The sequence below is a fragment of the Lynx rufus genome, unplaced genomic scaffold, assembly GCF_022079265.1.
Source record: "Lynx rufus isolate CCGP_SWC_20201006 ecotype Redwood Valley unplaced genomic scaffold, mLynRuf1.p SCAF_16, whole genome shotgun sequence".
NCBI classification, from domain to species: domain Eukaryota; kingdom Metazoa; phylum Chordata; class Mammalia; order Carnivora; family Felidae; genus Lynx; species Lynx rufus.
This window is the reverse complement of record NW_025814830.1, coordinates 44,268,661-44,290,475: the sequence shown is the minus strand read 5'-3', so window position 1 is coordinate 44,290,475 and position 21,815 is coordinate 44,268,661. Positions and strand designations below refer to the sequence as shown.

The 21,815-nt window shown below is 38.2% G+C and overlaps 1 protein-coding gene across 1 annotated transcript in view; it reads right to left on the bottom strand.

Annotated features, from left to right (window-relative positions):
- The window catches only part of HYDIN (HYDIN axonemal central pair apparatus protein), a 340,954-nt gene that overhangs the window by 263,775 nt on the left and 55,364 nt on the right, over positions 1-21,815 (bottom strand). Inside the window, 2 exon segments of the mRNA XM_047079251.1 lie at positions 6,837-7,020; positions 13,376-13,577. Of these exon segments, the coding sequence (XP_046935207.1) occupies positions 6,837-7,020; positions 13,376-13,577 (386 nt within the window).

Sequence of the window (21,815 nt, the reverse complement as noted above, 5' to 3'; positions counted from 1 at the left end):
AGAGCTGTGACTTGTCAAGGACACTTTGCTCTCAGCAGATTCCTGTCCTCCTTTCTCCTTTCTGGTGTCCATTTCTGAGGAGTCAGCTCCCATATGTTTGCAATGTGACTCATGACTAATGGTACAAGTGGAAGGGGTTTGCAGCAAAAAGCTACATCTTTCCTCTTTGGTAGCCATCTGGGCTTCCACCCAACCTGGTTCTGCTGAGCCTACATGCTATGCCGATTTGGGAAAAATAAAGCAAACTAAATTTGAGCTGTGCTTTCAGTCTGAATTGCTGAACCACATGTTTTCTGTAGGCTTAGGTGACGACAAAGCATGGTTTACTATTACTTACCTGGTAATAAAGAAATTATCAAGTTTCCCTTCCTTTTTGAGGCTTAGTTAAATTAAGCTAAAGCTTCCCTCAGGACACTGGATGAAGTTTTTTAATTTTTAATTTTTTTAATGTTTATTTATTTTTGAGAGAGAGTGAGAGTATGACTGGGGGAAGGGCAGAGAAAGGGAGTGAGCGGATCTGAAGAGGGCTCTGTGCTGACAGCAGAGAGTCTGATGTGGGGCTCAAACTCATGGAACCATGAGATCATGACCTGAGCCAAAGTCAGACACTTAACTGACTTGAGCCACACAGGTGCCCCTGGATGAAGTTTTCTTTAATGGAAAAGACATTTGCTACCAGAAGTAAAAATGTTTTCCTGGCTCACCAATGTCAGGCAATCAGTGAGGACCAGTTTGGGAAAATACCTTTAAATTGTCAGGCCTTCCTTTTGGAGAAAATATCAAGCGTTCAATATTCAGAAATTTGCTGCATCTTTTAAAAGTGTGACCTGAGCCAGTGGTACCAGAGTCCAGAGATAAGGGCAGCACATCTGTGCTGTGATTTCTCAGAGGATTCCCAGACACCCATGGAAATTTAAAGCTTAATTCTCTTTTTGCCTTGTGATATTCTTCTGCCTCACAGTTCTCAGAATTGTGGTTTTCGTCTTTGAATCTCTCTCACTCAAGTACCCAAGAGACCTAAGCAGCTGATATAACATAATGAGACTGTCAAAATTCTGTATAGCCAGATTCCATCTAGTAAAATAGAATATTATATTTCTGAAAGTAGTCAATTTCACTTGCTTTTCTGGAAGGCACAAAACATGCATAATAGACTCAATTTTGCAATTTTTTTTCCAAAAGGGGGAAAAAACGATACAGAAGCAGATAGCTTGAGAAATAATCAGTATTTTACCAAATGCAGTACCTTCCCCAAGGAAGACATAAATGGAAATTTCTAGGCCAATACTCCAAGACATTATCAAAAGAATTCACATGAGGACTTGATATAAATAGTAGTAATACACTACATGCACTGATGACTAGAACAACAATCATGGCTACCACTAGAATATCAATAAATTACCAAGTAAAGCTAAAAACAAAAATCCTTCCAGACTTCTATGTCCTATATCTGTCCTGAACTGACTTCTCCCTGTAGTCACTCGGCATCCTTATCTACTCCCTTTCTCTACCAGTGAACACCTTTGGGGTTTCTCCAAAGACAAACTCCCATCTCTGCATTCTGAGACCATATCAGTACCCAAGACACTCCAGCATAACTCAAAGTTTGAACAACAGACTCTATGGCAATGTTATACAATGAACATATTGAGAAGAAAGTGAGTCAAGACAAAGGAACTAACCAATGGCCAAGTGGTGAACAGGTGGTAGAAAAGAGTAAGAATTTGCAGTTCTAGAGTTTGGGTCAGCATTGAATTAAAGTACTTCTCACATGATCAAATTAATAAAATTTTATTAAGTTCAAACTCATCACCACCTCGGGGCATTTTAGGGACAGTGACTGATCTGGATCTTAAAGCTACTTGCCTTAAACTGAAAGAGCCGCTAGAATAGGAACAGAATTCCCACAAAATATTCAATATTCACAGAACACAGTAAGGGCTAAACTAACCTTGGTTTTAGGTGGTGCATTTGAAGAACCAAGATATTTAGACATATGTCTGAGAAAATAAGCCTATCATTTATTTCTTTTCAGACCCTAAGGTAACAGGTGATTTTCCTTTTTAAGTTTACCTCATTTGAAGACAATGTCCTTCCTCAATGGACACAGAGGCTGAAGAGCCCATCAGAAAGCAAGGTGGTCTCTAAGCCACTGCACCAGCCTTTTATTTTTATTTTTTGTACAGGGTATCCATTAGAGATTGACTGTTAGATCAGTAGGTGACACTGTTTGATTTTAATCCCCCCTGCTTCTACTGTAAATTCAGCTCATATAAAAAAACTAATTAAAAGGAATCACACCCTAATAAAAAAACTAATCACTGATGCATAACTCAACTGCCAGAAATTAAATAGTGGTCATTTGGCATAGCTGATCTAATACACAAGCAAGATTCAGAAGAGAATTTCAGGAGAAAATAGTGATGAACCCACCAGAAAAGGGGAGAAAGACATGTAAGATATGTTGATGAGCTCTCAGCTAGCTGGTTCTCCTCTTAGCCATCCTTCTCTGTGAATTTACAGCCTCTCCTCTTTTTTCAGGGTCCCTAAAGGTGAGCATCTGGGGGGCTGTCTTGGGCCCTGTGCAATTTTCCTAGTTTACTCTGTTCTTAGAATTTCCATCTTGTTTACATGCCTTCAGTGAAGGTCTCTATATAATACTCATAAATCTTGCTTCTACTTCCAATTCCTCTCTTACAAATTTAGTACTGCATTTCCAAAATTTCTTGGATATCTACTGTCATCTCAAATTCACCATATTCAGAACCAAACTCATCACCACCCACTGATTTCCATTCCTCCCTCCCTTCTTCCTTCCTTCCTTCCTTCCTCCCTTCCTTCCTTTCTTCCTCCCTTCCTTCCTTCCTTCCTTCCTTCCTTCCTTCCTTCCTCCCTCCCTCCCTCCTTTCCTCCCTTCCTCCCTCCCTCCTTCTATTGGTACTGTGGTAGACCTGGGGCACAGATAAGGATAAGGCACTCCTTGACCTTAAGGAGCTCAGAGTTTGTTCCAAATTGGAGAATCAAAACTTGAGTCAAAAAAGATCTAAGCGTCCTACCTCAAAATCCTTGTTTTGTGTACAAGGCAACCAAAGCCCAGAGAGATCAAATGGCTTGTTTAAGGTCACAATTGCTATTGGCAAAGCCAGGCATTAAACCCAGCACTCCTGATCTGCTAATTTCCATCAAGGACATCATACTTGTCCCAGCCACTCTACTTAAGATCTGAGGAGACACATGATTCCTCACCATGTCCCAATCTCAACAACCAATCAAAAGCACTTTAATGTCTTTCTTTTGAACATCTCTCACACCTGCCATTTCCTTTGCTTTCTTACCATCAGCAGGCCAGTCATCTAGGTCAACATGACCTTCACACATCACCCTGAACTTGCCTGCAGAGATGTTCAGTCTCCCTGGTACTTCCTGCACTAGGACATTTCCCCTGCCTGACCTACACCACCCTCCAATTTGAGCCATATGTGGCTACCATGATAACATTTCTAAAACACTTGGTACACATCATACTTCTGCTCCAAACCCCACAATGAATCTCAGATATGCTCAGCACGCTGTGTGGGAGAAGAGGTCTGTACTTATGGGAAAGTACCACTTGCACTCTACCCCTTGGAGAATTATTTTCTCTTGAACTAGTATCTCTCAAACATATATGACCAAAGAACTTCCTTTTTGCAAGGAACACACATTACCTCCCCTCAAATCCAGTGATGGCAGAAACACACTGTGGGAAGCAATAGCCTGTAGGCTACAGTTCAACAGGTTGGCCAGGCAGCCCAGACTTCCTTTATTCTCCTTCCCATCCTTCCAATGACTGCCTGCTCTGGCAAAACTGCTCCATTCATCATTATTTAATACTTTATTTTCACAATTTCTCCAACTGGAAATATTCTACTTCTTCCTTTCCACTTACTTAAATCTTATGCTTCTTCCAAAATTCAGTTCAGGTCTCATCTCTTCAATAAATCATTTCCCAACTCTCTCATCCCAAACTCCTGTAGCATGTATTTACTTGTATCAAAAAACCAAAGTCTCAACAGCAGAAAACACGCATAGCTCTCAGATGGGTCAAGAAGCTAATTAAATGGCAAAATTTTCCCTAACAAATACCTTTAAATTAATCTACAAGGTAAGATTATATTACATTTCCAAGAACTGGATTTCTACAAAGCAATCAGGATCTAGAAGGAGGGGGAAAAAGGATATTTAACATCAATAAAATATTCACTATTACTGACAATGAATTCTGCTTTTTTAACCAGAATAACTTTAGGAAGACACTAGGAAAGTCTCATGCCTTCATTTTCATTTTGCAAAAAATTTCAAGAACCAGCTAATTAATGCTATCATGAGAAGAAAAGTGAATAGTGTACAGAAAGAACAAAATCATTACAGATGCCATAAACACCACTAAGTGAATATTATTCTCTTCCCATTTCTAGTAATTTTTTTCACATGATATAAACAAAACTAGTCTCATTTATTTAAAAGGTAACATTTCTGCATATCATTATTTAAAAATTTTTTTTCTTAATGGTGAAAAGATGCCTTGTGATAATAATGCCCAATTCAGTTCCTATTTAAAGTTAAAAGCAATCATTAAATGTCATATTTTAACACACATGTATCTCCACAATCTCCCTAAGAAGCTTCAGGTTAGAGAAGAGCATGTGAAGAGAAGGAAATCTGAGGTACCCCTACTCTTTCTACTTTCTGAATTGAAAATGTACAAAACTCACCTGTGGACCTCCCACCTCCTCCTGACCACCAATGCTTGCCATCCCAGAGCCATTCATTCCCAAAAAGCTATGACAACAGGAGAGCAGTCATCAGCCTGGATCTCCAGTATAAGCTGGGAAGAATCTTGAACTGTCTGTACTCTGGACCTTACTGGTATGTCTAAGATTACCATGACTGATTGCTCTTCCCTGCCTCTGCTCAGCTCAGCTCAGCCCATGCTTACTTGAACTTATAACACCTTCCTTATCTCTTTAATATCTTCAGGCTTGACCTATCATCATAGGGACCAGTCCTGTTCTTCTAAGACTTTATGTTCATCTTGTTTTACCCTCTTGCTGGTCTAGCACATCATATCTGAAGATCCCTTTGCTCAGATGAGCCCAGTCTTCTGAGGTGAGAGAAGGTTTAGCCTCAAGCCATATCACCAACCTTATTATCCCACATGAACTCTTCACTTTAAGCAAACTAATCCATTCATGGAGACTTGAATTATCCAAGCCATACACATCCCCCATTTTGTTTTTCAAAAGTCCTGTCCTGTAAGACCCCGTTCAAGGCTCTGCTCCCATGAAACCTTCTCTAATTTGGCTTCAACCTCTGAACTAGTGTATTGACTGTCTTCATCAGAGATTCATGCAGCAGGTCCTGCAAAACAACAGTCCCAAAGCATGTCTCCAAGGAGAAGACTCTCTCTTGGAGAGTTACAGTGCAAATTATCATATTAAAGACTTAGAGGGGCGCCTGGGTGGCTCAGTCGGCTAAGCGTCCGACTTCAGTTGAGGTCGATCTCGCGGTCGTGAGTTCGAGCCCCGCATCGGGCTCTGGGCTGATGGCTCAGAGCCTGGAGCCTGCTTTCGATTCTGTGTTTCCCTCTCTCTCTGCCCCTCCCCTGTTCATGCTCTATCTCTCTCTGTCTCAAAAATAAATAAACGTTTAAAAAAAAAAAGACTTAGAAATCTTACAGCAAAGAAATCTGCAAACAATATTGAATGCCCTGTTACTGAAACTTATTTAGCTGTGGAATCCCTTTTCTATCTTCTATCCTTTAATAATAATTTGGAAGCACAGATATAAGGAAAACAGGTCTCCACACGTCAGTGGCATTTCCCATAAGTGATTTTGTATTCTAATGTGTCCATGTGCCCATGTCTTCTTTCCAGCTGGTTGGAGTAGTAATAATCCAGCAGCTCCAATTAGCTTTGGGCTTTCTCAATGTCTATTGCTGTCTTTATCCTCACATCACTCTGCTTGCTAAGTGTAAAGTCATGCACAGTGCCTAGTACATAGTGAATACAGAAGATTCGAGCTACTTTCATTTTGAAGCAGTAGAGAATGTGGTTAGGAGTTGGGTCTGTGGAAAATGACCGGCCCTGTTCTAAGTCTGGCCCAGCCCTCACCAGTGAGATCGAGGACTATGTCTGTTTTGCTCATTCATGCCTTATACACACACAATGCCTAGGACAGAACATACAGTTAGTTAAGTATTTATCGAGTGAATTAAGGACAAAGCAGTTCTCAACCCAAATGATTTTGCCTACCAGGAAGACATTTGACAATGGCCGGAGACAGTTTGGGCTGTCACAATTAGCATCTGGTGGGTGAATGTCAGGGATGCTATGAAACATCCTACAATGTACAGGACAAAGAACTATCTAGCCCCAAATGTTGAGAAACCCAGAGTTATGCTGATCAGGGATAAATTTCTAAATACAAACACTATTTGGCTTTGAGCAAGCTGTCGAATTTTTCTAAGTCTTAATTTCCTCATCTGTAGAATGCAGAACTGATTATAAGATTGTAATAAGATAATATATATACAAAAGAGATAAACTGAGTAATACATATGAGATGTTTAACACAGTGATTGGTGCATAGAAAGTATGACCTATAAATGTGACCCGTGAGCATTCTTACTGTCAGCCTTTATTCATTGTCTCATAATGACATGAAGCTTTCAACTGAAATCTTCATGGTCTCAGAACTCACTATATCAATTCTAGAGTGAGTACTTTTATCAAAATAAACTCTGTACCCCCATTTATGTCTCCTGTACAGTCAGATTTTATTTATGTGCTCACCAGTGGCTCAATAGTGAAAATGTTACTCAAGAAGAGCATGCTGTCTTCCTGAACCAGCTTCCTCTGATTCTCAAAGGTGTGGGACAAAATGGAAAGACGTTCTCGGAGTGAAGGATCAATAACGCACTCTTCAAGAAACTCATCAGTCTCATTCTTTTCTTCTTTGCTCAGATCATCACAGACCCTAAAAAAAATAGAGGAAACATGAGATTCATTTTGATACTCCCATGAAGAACATTGTAAAGGCCTCCCCTCCAGTCCGTCCTGCTGGAAATGGTCTTGCCCATCACCCTGAGGTAGTCCCTCCTTGCCCTAAGTCTGTAACATACCAGCTGGGTGACTTTGGACTTTAACCTCTTAAGAGCATCAGTTTGTTCATCGGTTAGTCACTTCATTTGACAAGCCCTCCCAGGTTTCCTGTTCCACTCATGCCCATTTACTTACTCCTGAGCCCTTATGTATATTTAGACAAATATTTTCTTTCAGGTAATTATGTTTCTCAGGCTTCTTTTTTTTTTTTTTTTTTTTTTAAATTTTTTTTTTCAACGTTTATTTATTTTTGGGACAGAGAGAGACAGAGCATGAACAGGGGAGGGGCAGAGAGAGAGGGAGACACAGAATCGGAAACAGGCTCCAGGCTCCGAGCCATCAGCCCAGAGCCTGACGCGGGGCTCGAACTCACGGACCGCGAGATCGTGACCTGGCTGAAGTCGGACGCTTAACCGACTGCGCCACCCAGGCGCCCCTGGGCTTCTTTTTTTTTAAAGTTTATTTATTTATTTTGAGAGAGACAGAGCACAAGAGTGGGAGAGGCAGAGAGAGGGAGAGACAGAATCCCAAGCAGGCCTCGCACCATTAGCACAGAGCCCGATGCAGGGCTTGAACTCACAAACTGTGAGATCATGACCTCAGCCAAGATCAAAGTCCGACGCTTAACCAACTGCACCACTGATGCACCCCTCCCAGGCTGTTTTTTAAATATTTAACATTTACAAAACAATTTTGTTTCTTTTTAAACTTGCTTAGATTTTTTTTTTAAGTTTAGTTATTTATTTTGACAGAGACAGAAACAGCGTGAGTGGGGGAGAGAAAGAGAGAGAATCCCAAGTAGACTCCATGATGCCGGTGCAGAGCCTGACACGGGGCTTGAACTAACAAAACTATGAAGTCATGACCTGAGCCACCCAGGAACCCCTGCTTAGCTCTGATGCTTTCTCAGCTGTTAGTCCCCTAGAGAAAAGAATCTGGAACCAGCAAGAACCAGTCTTGGTTACTGATTCTACTACCATTTACTAGCTCTATGACTTTGGGGGTTATTGAAGCCTCAGTGCCTTCACCTAAAAAACAGAAATAATAGAAGCTCCTCCATCATAAAGATGTGTTGACAATTCAACATGAATAAGGACCTGGTGCAGTTCCTAGGACACAGCAGGTACTCAATAAATACCAGTTTTCTCCCTGGGTCAACCATAGGCAATTACCAAGCTGTAAAGCTTTTAAAATGCTCAAACCACACCTAAAGTGAGCTCCTCTTTTCTCTCCTTCTAGCTCTTAACATCCATTGTGGTAAGTCAGAAAAGCAGCCTTTCCCAACCCTCTCCTCACTACCCTCACCAGAGCTGTGCTCACAGTACTCCTAGTATCTGTTACTTCATCTGCACTTAGAAGACTGAATTCTATCTCCTCCCAGGATGTATGACTATTTTCCAGCATTTTACTGGTATTATCAATGGTGAGAGACAACTTATTTAGTTAAGTGAGTGCTCAGTAAGAACCCTGAGTCACCAAATCCCTGTCCCAGCCCCAACTATTTTCTAAATGACTTCATGCAAACCGTTATGTTCAGCAATGTCAAATAGCTCTTTTTTATAACTTTAGCATTCAGGGTCCTTTGGTCACAGAACATAAAGAGGTCAAAGAAATGGGTTCAATGTGTTCTGGTCCTGAGGAAGAAAGCATCAGAGGATGCACAGGCTTCCTTTTCATTGCTAGCTTGAAAGCAGCGTCCAGGGTAACCAGAGCAGCAGACCTTGTACACTGCTGAGACAAATTAAAGAGACCTCAGTCCACAGAAAGAAGGGAAACCACTTATTCCTGTGAGTGAAATTTTTGATACCTACCTTTAGGATACACCCTGAAGAAACAATCATGGATAAAAACAACGACATAGGCAGAAAGATGTTCATCAAAGTGCTAGCCACACTACCAACAGATGTGGGTAAATTTGATGTGAGAGACTGAAGGACTGGTTAAAAAAATAATGGGAATCATAAACATTACATTTCTTTAGGTTATTGGGTTATTGGGAGTGCAGTGTGGGGATGAAATGTCTTGTATGGATCGAGGATGAAAATTCTGCATGAACTGATGAGAATGATTACCTCAAACCTTACAACAGAAAACAAAACAGAACAAAACAAAAATTCCCAAAAGCTCTTCTCCCACACTGTTGGCATTCGTGAATCACTAACAACCACATAATGCGAAGGGGGTCATGATATACTGTATGTCTCCCTCTGTGCCCTCTGATTAGAGAACTGGAGCCATGGCTGAGAGTCTAAGAAGGGAACGTGCAACACCTTGAGCTGGGTTGACTCCAACAAGTGATTCTCTATACCTCAGTCTATTGTCTGGCCATCTTGTCCTGCTGGTATTCATGGTCTCCTACATTCAGAGGGGGTTCTGCTTTACAGTGAGGAAACCTCTTATCAGAGACCTAGCCACCTTCAGGCATCAAATACAGTCCAGCCTATAGACTATAGTGAATGGGGAAGAATTGTGTCTCAGGTACAGTTGCATTGAACCAGTAATGTTCCCTCATGTTGAGGTGCTACAGACCCTGCTCCTTTGCAGCACCCTCAAAAGATAGTAACTGGGTGCTGAGGAGATTAAAAACTAAGAGCCTTGGGCTTCAAGAGAGAAATACTCCCATATCCACACATTTGGCATGGAAAATATGAAGCCATCCATCTTCAAATGTACCATGTGACCCTGGACACCAGGCAACTCTGTGATGACTATTATAAACTGAAGACTAGAGATCTCCCTTCCTGTTTACCAAGTACCATTCAAGTCTTCAGATTCTTGTACAACCCTACAGAAGAGAAGGGCCCCTCAAATACAAGTAAGATTAAATTTATTACTAGCCACAGGGCAGGTTCAAAGTCCAATTAAAACTGATCTATCTAGAGAAACACCTCACTTCCTACACCTGAATGGTGTGGAAAAAAATCCATGCTGACAACTTTGTGGGGGTTCCATCGAGGATTCTTGAAGTTCTTGTATAGAACAAATCTAGATTTATAGCCAAATGCTATTAAAACAATGGCCATGACCATCATGGAGAAATGGGGAGCAAAAATCCTCAAAAGCCCATGCCAAGCCTCTGAATAGAATAAACTGTGATTATAATGAGTATAAAAGAATCTTGTAGGATGTTTTATAATCTCTCAGGACAAGGAGGAGGAGGCAAGGAGGGAGGAATGAATCCTCCATTTCTGAAGAGATTAATTTCTCTGCAAGTCCCAGAAAAAACATCAACAAACATGAAGACCCAAAGGAAAACTTTTTAAAGTTCCACATATCTGATTCTGAAGGTTAAAAAAAAAAGAAAAACGAAACAAATCCCAGAACTTCTTCCTAGGGGGAGTGACATCTTCATTGTCAGAGTCTAGAGCCTAGGATTAGCCCAAGGTCCTCAAATATGGACACGTGTCACGAAGTTGGTACCAATATGTTTTGGTAGGTAAAGAGGAAGTCATCCTTCTTAGAATGGAAATAATAAACAGCCAAAAAGGAATACGGTTTCCTACTCCTCATTAAGGCTGAAATTCGAGATCTCCAAGTCTTGACTCAGGCCACATCATTAAGATGCTGGAGGACAGAAACCGCAATGGCTAGAATAGTCTTGAGGGTATCCATTAAAGCAATTAGCATTCTCAACCTAACAGTGAGCAACTTTCAGCCCCTGTAAGATGAATGCCTTAGGACCAGCTTTAAGCCATATTATAACTAGAGAGCAGCAGGCAGATTCTTGAGTCTCACCTAGAAATCTACACTGACGTATTAAATCTTAGGTCCTTGGGGAACTACAAAAGGAAACTGTAGTCTCTCAAAGTATATGCATGAGCCCATTTAGAATAGATCCTCTCTGTTCCAAGTTGAGGACCAAACTAATGGTGTTTGCCTTGCTTTTCAAGAGGATGAGCACTCCATGGCTAGTTATGTCCAGAACAAAAATTCATAACTAACAACATGAACTTTGATTTTTAAAAGTACATTAAAAATGAAAGTTGTGGCAGATTTGGGGACATATCAAGGCACAAGACAGGCATAAAATAGAAAAGACACTCTGGTCAAATAAGCAATTGGGCATAAATGGCTTTGTTTCCCCTCTATTTTACCTCTTGCCCTAGCCATCTGGCCCTAGGAGAGGGGGGAGGGAGAAGGTAAGGAGCAGCATACTCAATAAACTCTTCACTTAGATCAACCAATCCAGTTTGGAGAAACATGAGTTGGGCTGCCATGACTCCCAAAGTGAAAATGGAAGTATTCTTATTTAGTCATTTGAAACCACTTTTCAAGTTCATTATTTAATGGAGGGGCATAGTCTTAGATGATGAAAGGAGGCTTCCAACCATGGTTATGGAAATGCTATTCCATGTTATTCCTTTGTTACAAAAAAAATACTATAGGAAATAATAGACCGAGAGAGATAATAAAAGAAAGACAACACAAGAGAAAAGGAAAAATAAGCCTCAGAATAATATGAAAGAAATAGGGGCATGAGTATCAGGGGAGGTAAAGTAGAGGGGAAAAAAGAAAGAAATGTCCATCCATGTATAGTTGAAATTCTCTATTCCTGGCATCTCTGACAATAACTGGTTTGAATTTTTTTTCTTAAGTTTAACTATTTAAATTAACTTCCTTAAACACTTTTTGGACATTGGCATGGCACCAATCATGTCTTATACATATAGTCAAACACACATAGTTGAAGCTGAAGCTGGCTTTCCTTCTGATAGTGTGTACCCATCCTCCCAAAAAGATTATGCCCACAGGACAAGCAGGATATTGAAACACGGTTTACTGGCATCTCTGTGTTTGTACCTGCTCTCCTATTTTATCTTTAAACATGCTTGGACCATTCTCATTGTTGGTACACTCGTGAACGAAGGAATCAGGACAAATGAAGCAGTGGATGAGCAATTTTCTCTTGCCTTTTGAACTACTGGCATTTCTATGGTATGAGGCAAACTGAAGTTTTTAAGCAGGAAAGCCTTTTCTTTTCTCACTTTTTAAAGATGGCACAGTGGTAATCCAGTGATTAAAGCTCATTGTCTGAATGATAAAGCTTCTGGTCCACTGTGTCCTGCCATTGTCACAGCTCCTTCTGATTCAATTAGGGACAGCACACTGGGGGATTTCTGCCTGGTTTCCATGGACCCAAGACTTTTATTTTTATCACATACTAACTTGGTTTTAAACAAAGCTTTGAAGCTTCCCAGGGCTAATCTTTAATGAAAATGGAGAGGCAAATAAAAAAGGCTGAAATAAATTCCAATGAAAGCAGCAAAAGTGTTAATTCAGGGAGGGTGGAAGGAGATAAAAATGAAATTGGACTTTAAAAGAGGCAAGGACAGACTTGGTAAAAAGAAATACTCAAAATTGAACAGTGATGAGATTAGTTAAAAGAGCTTGGTTTTCCATTTCATTAATTTTCTCCACTGCCTGAAGTATCATTTTAAAAAGTAGAAGATTAAAGATACCAACAAGGAATCATTATTAAATTATATGGTTAGCAAGGATTGAGCAATGCTACTAAAACTGAGAATATAAAAGTCATTTTATCCAAGCCTTTCTTTTTCCTAATTCTTTGTTTTCTGGAAATATTTTTTCACCGAAAAAAAATTCCACATTGATCCCAATCCAAAAGAGGTTATTTTTAGAAACTATGAAATCTGACCAATCTGATTAGGGTTATGAGACAAAATACAGACCTGTAGGTTAGTTTTGAAAGAACAGTGAAAAAATGATATATTCGGTCTTCATTTTTCTTTTAAAGTTTATTTATTTTGAGAGAGACAGAGAGAGGGAGAAAGAATTCCAAGAAGGCTCCATGCTGTGAGCACAGAGCCCAATTGTCTGGGATCAAATCCACATAACTGTGAGATCCTGACTTGAGCCATAGCCAAGAGCTGGATGCTTAACCTACTGAGATACCCAGGTGCCCCTGATATATTTGGTCTTTAAAATCCAGGAGTTTAGCTACTAATAAATTAAAGCCAGGTTAAGATGAACTGAGGATGGGCAATACTGTGTTCCACATAGCTCTTTAAATGAAATTCTTTAAGTGAAATTCAAGTTTTTAAATTCTTTTCTTTAAATGAAAAAAGGAGCATCATACACTGGAACCAAGCTATAAAAAGCTGACCTTGTTTGAGGTGGTTAAAAACTTACCACAAAAGTCACTGATTTTTCATAATAACTGAACTTTGAGGTCCCCCAAATTATAGCATATAGGTGTTTTTCTTACAAACCTATACTTTTCTCTGTCTTCCTCTTCCTGGGTAGCAAATATCTTCCACTGGAAATGGGCAATGATGTTACTGCGGTTGTGAATAGTTACAGTTCGCTGACTGGCCAGAGATATGTAGGTTTTCTCAATGATCAAGGAATTCCTGTCCAGCCTTATATTCATGTCTATGGCAGCTCCATAAAGAGATAGAAATATTTTTTCACCTAGAAATTAACAAAGTATAAACACACTTTGAGATTTATTCTAGAATGATGCTACTGGGCAATTTTTTCCCCAAGATGAAGTGATAGCACAAGCACTAGACATTTTATTCTTTTTTCTCCCCCATCAATCCAGAAATCAGACATGATCAGAAAACTTAAATATTATGTATGGTGTAGTTATAGAGAATCAGACTATCTTATTTGGTCACTGTAAAAACCACATAAAATATGAATTTCTATGGTGGGTATGACAAGACCTTTTCTTCTTTGTAACATTTCTAAATCCTACAGCCTGACCACGAGGGTACTTGAGTTCTAGAATTATCACCACATGCCTCATTTTTATTCAAAACATGAATTGGAAATCTGATTCCTTTTTTAAATAAGAAATTGCTTTTTTTTTAAGTTTATTTATTTATTTCAAGAGAGGGAAAGAGATTGGGAGGGGCAGAGAGAGAGGGAAGGAGAGAGAGAATGCCAAGCCGGCTCCAAACTGTCAGCACAGAGTCTGATGTAGGGCTTGAACTCATGAACGATGAGATTATGACCTAAGCTGAAAACAAGAGTCCAGTGCTTAACTGAATCAGCTACCTAGGGCCACCTGGCCACCCAGCACCCTTCTTTTTTTTTTTTTTTTTTTTTAATGTTTCTTTATTTTTGAGAGAGAGGGAAAGCACAAGTTGGAGAGTGGCAGAGAGGGACACAGAGGATCCAAAGCAGGCTCTGTACGGAGAACACAGGGCCCAAAGGAGGGCTCGAACTCTTAACCATGAGATCACGGCCTGAGCTGAAGTCAGAGGCTCAACTGACTGAGCCACCCAGGCTCCCCGGGATTCTGATTCTTTTTTTTTTTTTTTAATGTTTATGGCTGAGAGAAAGAGAGAGAACGAGTACGAGCAGGGAAGGGGCAGAGAGAGAGGGAGACACAGAATGTGAAGCCGACTCCAGGCTTCAAGCTATCAGCACAGAGCCCAATGTGGGGCTCAAACTCATGAGCCACAAGATCACGACCTGAGCCAAAGTCAGATGTTTAACCAACTGAGCCATCCAGGTGCCCATGATTCTTAAAGTAACTATACCAAGTATATCTGGGAAGAGCTGAACATCATGCAAGGATCTAAGTCCAATCAAAGGAGATCAGAAAGAAAGAATAACTAACTTCATTAGTAAAAAGCTGACTACTTGAAAGGAACCACTTCTTTAAACAGCAGCAATGAAAAGAAAACAAAAATGAAACACACACACACACACACACACACACACACACACACAAACACATACATACACACACATTCTATCTGGATTACATAGTTACATAGTAGTTACATAGAAAGAAAACAAAATAGGGACACTGGGGGGCTCAGTTGGTTAAACATCTGACTTCAGCTCAGGTCATGATCTCACAGTTTCTGAGTTCAAGACCCACATCAGGGTCACTTTTGTCAGCACAGAGCTGCTTCAGATCCCCTGTCCCCCTCTCTCTCTGCCCCTTCCCTCATGCACTCTCTCTCTCTCTGAAAAATGAAAGAAAGAAAGAAAGAAAGAAAGAAAGAAAGAAAGAAAGAAAGAATTCTTGTCAACTTTTAAACTTTCTGATTAGCTAAATTTAACAATCTGGTAGGTGGAAAAACTCGTTTTAATTTGCATAGTCTTAATTATGGGTGATGTTGAACATCTTTTCATCTATTAATTCGATGTGTATGTGTGTGTGTGTGTGTAGTTTTTTTCTGTGAGAAGCCTATTTTAGCCTTGGTGGTTTTCCTTTTGAGAAGTTTACCTTTTGGTTATCAATTTGTGAGATCTTTTTGATATTAAGAAAATAGTTTTTGGTACGCCTCCGTGGCTCAGTTGGTTAAGCGTCCAACTTTGGCTCATGTCATGATCTCACAGTTCGTGGGTTTGAGCCCTGTGTTGGGCTCTGTGCTGACAGCTCAGAGCCTAGAGCCTCCTTTGGATTCTGTGTCTCCCTCTCTCTCTCTGCTCCTCCCCTGCTCACACTCTGTCTCTCTCTCAAAAATAAACATTAAAAAAATTTAGCTTTTTGTCATACCTGTTGCACTTTTTTCCTCTTTTAGATATTTGTATTTCTTTATGACTTTTTCCTAAGTCTTTTTTTCTGAGTCTTTATGTAGTCTAATTTAATTCTTTTCTTTATGGCTTTTCCGACCTGGGCCAGTTCACCCATCCTTAGGCAACCTGGTGGTCCCCCGCTCCCAGGAAGTCACTATATTGATGCCGAACTTAGTGCGGACACCCGATGGGCGTAGCGCGCTACAGCCCAGAACTCCTGTGCTCAAGCAATCCTCCTGCCTCAGCCTCCCGAGTAGCTGGGACTACAGGCCCGCGCCACCGCGCCCTCTTTTCCTTATGACTTTTAAAAATAAGTTTATTTATTTTGCAATTACATTCTTATTTCAACTTCCACCTTCCCTTTAAAAAAATTTTTTTTAACATTTATTTATTTTTGAGACAGAGAGAGACAGAGCATGAACGGGGGAGGGTCAGAGAGAGAGGGAGACACAGAATGTGAAGCAGGCTCCAGGCTCTGAGCTGTCAGCACAGAGCTCAACGAGGGGCTTGAACTCACAGACCATGAGATCTGACCTGAGCCAAAGTTGGAAGCTTAACTGACTGAGCCACCCAGGCGCCCCATCCACCGTCCCTATAAAATTAGCTCCTTTGAGGAGGGCACCTTTTGGGATGAGCACGGGGTGTTGTATGGAAACCAATTTGACAACAAATTTGATATAAAAAAAAGTAGCTCCTTTCTTAAAGAAACAAAGGAGACTATAAACAGGTCTGGCTCATTGTACTGTTTAAAATGAGACATACGTGATTTTTTTCCCCCCAGCAATGATACTAAACTACCAGGCCAAAATTTTAGGAAAAATAGGACCAAAAAGATTAATGAGCATGCATGGAAGAACATATATGAACACATATAGAGAAAGTTAACAGAGTTAAATATTACACTGGAATTGTCTGTATCTTGCAGGGAACTTCAGTCCTTGGATGTGGCGATCATGGACTGGTTTCACCCTCAGAAGCCTAGCATAAGCAACTCATTTCTCTTTAGAGGAAAGTACCTGTATATCCAAAAGGTACAGAGATTTCAAAATTTTCAACATTTTTTAGGTACACAGCCCAATATAACCAGGACAAAACTCCATTTATTTGAATGAGCAGATATAAGAAAAACAGAAACAGATTAACAAAGAATTATATACTAGAATCATCACATAGACTAAAAACCAACTACACTTAAAGAAGCAAAAGATACTGAGAACAAACTGAGGGTTGATGGGGGGTGGGAGGGAGGGGAGGGTAGGTGATGGGCATTGAAGAGGGCATCTTTTGGGATAAGCACTGGGTGTTGTATGGGAACTAATTTGACAATAAATTTCATATAATAAAATAAATAAATAAATAAATAAATAAATAATAAATAAACAAAAGATGAACTTGAAGCTATACAAAAGGAGTGGGAAATCAAAGATGTAGAAAATGTGAAAAAGATCTTATGTGGATCCTGAGAAACTTAACAGAAACCCATGGGAGAGGGGAAGGAAAAAAAAAAAAAGAGGTTAGAGTGGGAGAGAGCCAAAGCATAAGAGACTCTTAAAAACAGAACAAACTGAGAGTTGATGGGGGGTGGGAGGGAGAGGAGGGTGGGTGATGGGTATTAAGGAGGGCACCTTTTGGGATGAGCACTGGGTGTTGTATGGAAACCAATTTGACAATAAATTTCATATATTGAAAAAAAAATCCAAAAAAAAAAGAAGGTACAGAAAAAAAAAAGAAAATGTGAAAAAGAGTCATACTGTAGGCTCTTATAGAAATAAAATAAAATCACCTAAAATTTTAAATCTCTAAAAATAAGATTAATAAGATAATTTTAATAATTTTATGAAAAATTAGTTAAATGGAATGTGGTTCCGAAAATACAAAAGGCAATGAAGAAGTAAAAATATATGAAAAATGAACAATGAATGAGTAAAAGACTAGGTAGATGGAGTGAAAATGTATAAAAGTGTTTAATTGGAAACTTGGAGAAGAAATATATAATAAAGCAAAGACAGTATTTCAAGAGATGATGGTTATGAGTTTTCTAGGATTGATTAAATGTATCACTTTACAATTCAAAAAGCCCAACAAATGTCAGGTGGAATAAATTAAGAGAAATTAATACATGAATATATTGTAGTAAAAGAAAACTAAAGAAAACCAAAGACAAAGAGAAAATCCTAAAAACAGCCAGAGGAAAAGATAGATATATCTTCAAAAGAGACAGATTATCTTCAAAAGGATGCATGGTTAGAAATACAGCTAACTTTTCAACTGAAACAATGGAAACAAAAAAACAAACAAACAAAAATGGAATGGCTTCTTCAATGTGATGAAGTAAAAAACAATGCCAACCAAAAAGTTATAGTTTTTCATTCTTTTGTTTTTGTCTATAAATATCTTTGTTTTGTCTTTAAGGATTTTGTCAAAAAGTAAAGGATTATAAATTAGCATTATTTTTCTTTCAGCACTTGAATTATACCATGTTTCTATCTTCTGGCTTCATAATTTCAGCTGAAAAGTTTCTCATCAGTATTATTAGTATGCCCTTTAAGGTAATGTGTCTTTTTTTCTTCTGACTCCTTTTAACACATCGTCTTTGCTTTAGTTTTCAGTAGTGTCTGTACTAACAAGTGGTTGCTAAGCTTTGTGAACCATGAATTAATGTCATTCGGCATTTTGGGAAAATTCTCAGCCATTATCTCTTAAAATATTTTCTTACCCCACTCTCTCCTCTATTTATATAACTCCAATTATATGCATGTTGACCTTTTGACTGTGTCCTGCATGGCTTTTGCTTTCTGCTCTATTTTTTTTCCCATTCTTTTTTGTTTCTCTCTGTGCTTCAGTTTAGATATTTTCAGGTTTACTAGCCCTGTCTTCTGCTATGTACATTCTACTATTAAGCTAATACAATTAGTTTTTCATTTCCAACATTGTATTTTCAGTATAACATTGGTATTAAAATAGGCCAATACATAAACTGATTACACTTCTGAATATCAATGTAAAGTCCTAAAGAAAAAATTAACAATCATAATTCATCAACACATTAAAAGATACTTCACAACCAAGTGGAGTTTATTTCAGGAATGAAAAGATGGCTCACTATTAGAAAATCTATTAATACAGAATAGATCTAAGGAGAAAATTATATAATGTTCTCCATTGATGCTGAAAAAGAATTTGACAAAATTCAAACCATATTTTTTATTTTAAAAATTGAATAATATAGGAATTGAGAGAATTAAAACATAGTATAAAGTCTAATTAAAATGGCATTAAGAAACAGATCAATGGAATAGAATTAAAAGTTAAAATAGGCCCAAATACATGTTGGAGTGTATTATATTACAGAGTCAATTTTGTAATTGACCAAATTATTGGTGTAACAATAAACTTTTTGTAAAAAAAAAAAAGTGCTTTTGGGACAACTTGGTAACCATAGGAAGAAACATATCCTACATCTAACAACAGAATAGATGTCAAATGAATAAAATATTTAAGTGTTCAACATGAAACCATAAAAGTAGAACAATACACAGTATTTGTAACTTTACAGGGGAAAGTTTTCTAACCACGTCTCAAAATCCAGATTCCTCTAAAACATATTAAGAAATTTTATTACATAAAAATGAAAAAAGAAATTTTTCATGGTGCAAAAAATTTAAGTAAAAACAAAAAAAAAAGTGGTTAAAATATTTGTACCACTGGGAATGCAAGCTGGTGCAGCCACTCTGGAAAGCAATATGGAGGTTCCTCAAAAAACTAAAAATAGAACTATCCTACGACCCAGCAATTGCACTACTAGGCATTTATCCACAGGATACAGGTGTCCTGTTTCGAAGGGACACATGCACCCCCATGTTTATAGCAGCCCTATCAACAATAGCCAAAGTATGGAAAGAGCCCAAATGTCCACTGATGGATGAATGGATAAAGATGTGGTATATATATATATATATATATATATATATATATATATATATATACATACCATATATACACCATATATATATATATATATATATATACACACCATATATATATATATATATATATATATATATATATATATATACACACACACCGGAGTGTTACTCAGCAATCAAAAAGAATGAAATCTTGCCATTTGCAACTACGTGGATGGAACTGGAGGGTATTATGCTAAGTGAAATTAGTCAGAGAAAGACAGATATCATATGACTTCACTCATATGAGGACTTTAAGAGACAAAACAGATGAACATAAGGGAAGGGAAACAAAATTAATATAAAAACAGGGAGGGGGACAAAACAGAAGAGACTCATAAATGTAGAGAACAAACAGAGGGTTACTGGAGGGGGTGTGTAAGGGGGGATGGGCTAAATGGGTAAGGGGCACTAAGGAATCTACTCCTGAAATCATTGTTGCGCTATATGCTAACTAATTTGGAAGTAAATTTTAAAAAATAAAAAATAAGATTAAAAAAGGTGATATGGAAAGATCTCCAGGGTATATGATTAAGTGAAAAAAAGTAAGGTTTAGAACAATTCATAGTGTGCTGTTTTTATGTAAGGAGGGAAATTAAGAATATGCATTCATGTTTGCATCTATTTGCATAAAAACACTGGAATAAAATTAGAGCTGTGTGGCGTGAATGAGGTAAAGTAGAAATGACACCTTTCAATATAAACTTTTGATTTTTGAACACATGAATACATTACTCATCCAAAACTTTAATGTAAGGAAGCATTATAGGGCCTTCAGGAAACATGTAAAGCTGTCAGATAGCAATAGTAATGAGAGAAATATACACTAAAATACTATTTTGTAACAATTAGATTAACAAAATTCAAACAGTTGAAATGCTGCTTGGTACTCTATTGGCAAGATGTGGAAAAAACAAGAATTTCCATATAATGCTGATGAAAATACAAATTGGTACAACCACCTGACTAACCAACTTAGTTTCCAATAAAGCTCAAGACATACTTGCTGTATAACTCTGCAATTGCACTTCCTAAAGACAATCTCATCCAGCTGCACAAGACATATACAGAGATACTCACTGTGGCACTGTTTGTAATAGCAAAAAACTGGGAAGAACATACTAATATTCAGTAGGAGAATAGGTAGATTATAGCATGTTCATGGTGTTAAAATGAATCACAGCTATTTGTGTCTATGTGTCTAGATATTTAAAACATAAGGTTGAATGAAAAAGTCAAGTCGGGAAATGGTATATGAAGTTTAAAACTACTCAAGACAATAGATACATTGTTTATGGATAAATATGTAAAAATAGCATTAAAATGTACCCAATACAGTTCCTCTGAGGACCAAGCCATGGGAATTAGATCAGGAAAGAATAATGAGAGAACTTCAAATCTATTATCAGTTTAGTTATCCATAAAACATCTGAAAGAAATGTGTATAGCAAAATGTTGAGATGTGTTAAATATAATGGCTGTTGGTTATATTATTTCTGTGCTTCTGTAGTTATTTGAAGTTATTTCATTGCTTAAAATCTAATCAAGGGAAAAGATCCAAGGGCTTACTTATTTCATACAAATCTAGGGTCAGAGGGACTAATGTGATCAATTTGAGTTGCTCACTGTTTTCCAGAAATATAGCAAGAGCCATTATACTCTTTTTGAAAACCATCTAATATTGATTTTTTTTCAATCTATCTTCCCCAAATCATCAGATCCACAAAGTAAAGGAAGCAGTAACTCCTGTCTTATTTCTACAACCTTAGAAAGTGTTCCCAATCCCAAGCTACTGAGAAAACAGATAGGATGAAAGGAATATTATGCCTGTGAGAATGGATAAGGTTGCTGTTGCCAGCATTGGAATTTTTGTGTCTCCTTGGAAGGCCTGTTCCCACTTTGCTTCCTTTTTAGTTTCTGGGGTTGAACGTTGTGATCATTGTAGATGAGGTTAACCACGGTCATTTATTATGTCCTAGTAAAAATATGTTTTGTGGAAGTCTCATTACATCTTGCCATTACATTTTGCTACTATCAAACAAACAAACAAAAAAGAACAAAAAAAAGAAAAAAAATAATTTTACAAAAAAAAATATGAAGCCAACTATATACACAATACATTTCATACTGTGGTTTCAGTACTTTCAGACAACAGAGGGTAATAAATAAAATGTATGAGTGGAGCCATAAATTCTCTAGCAAC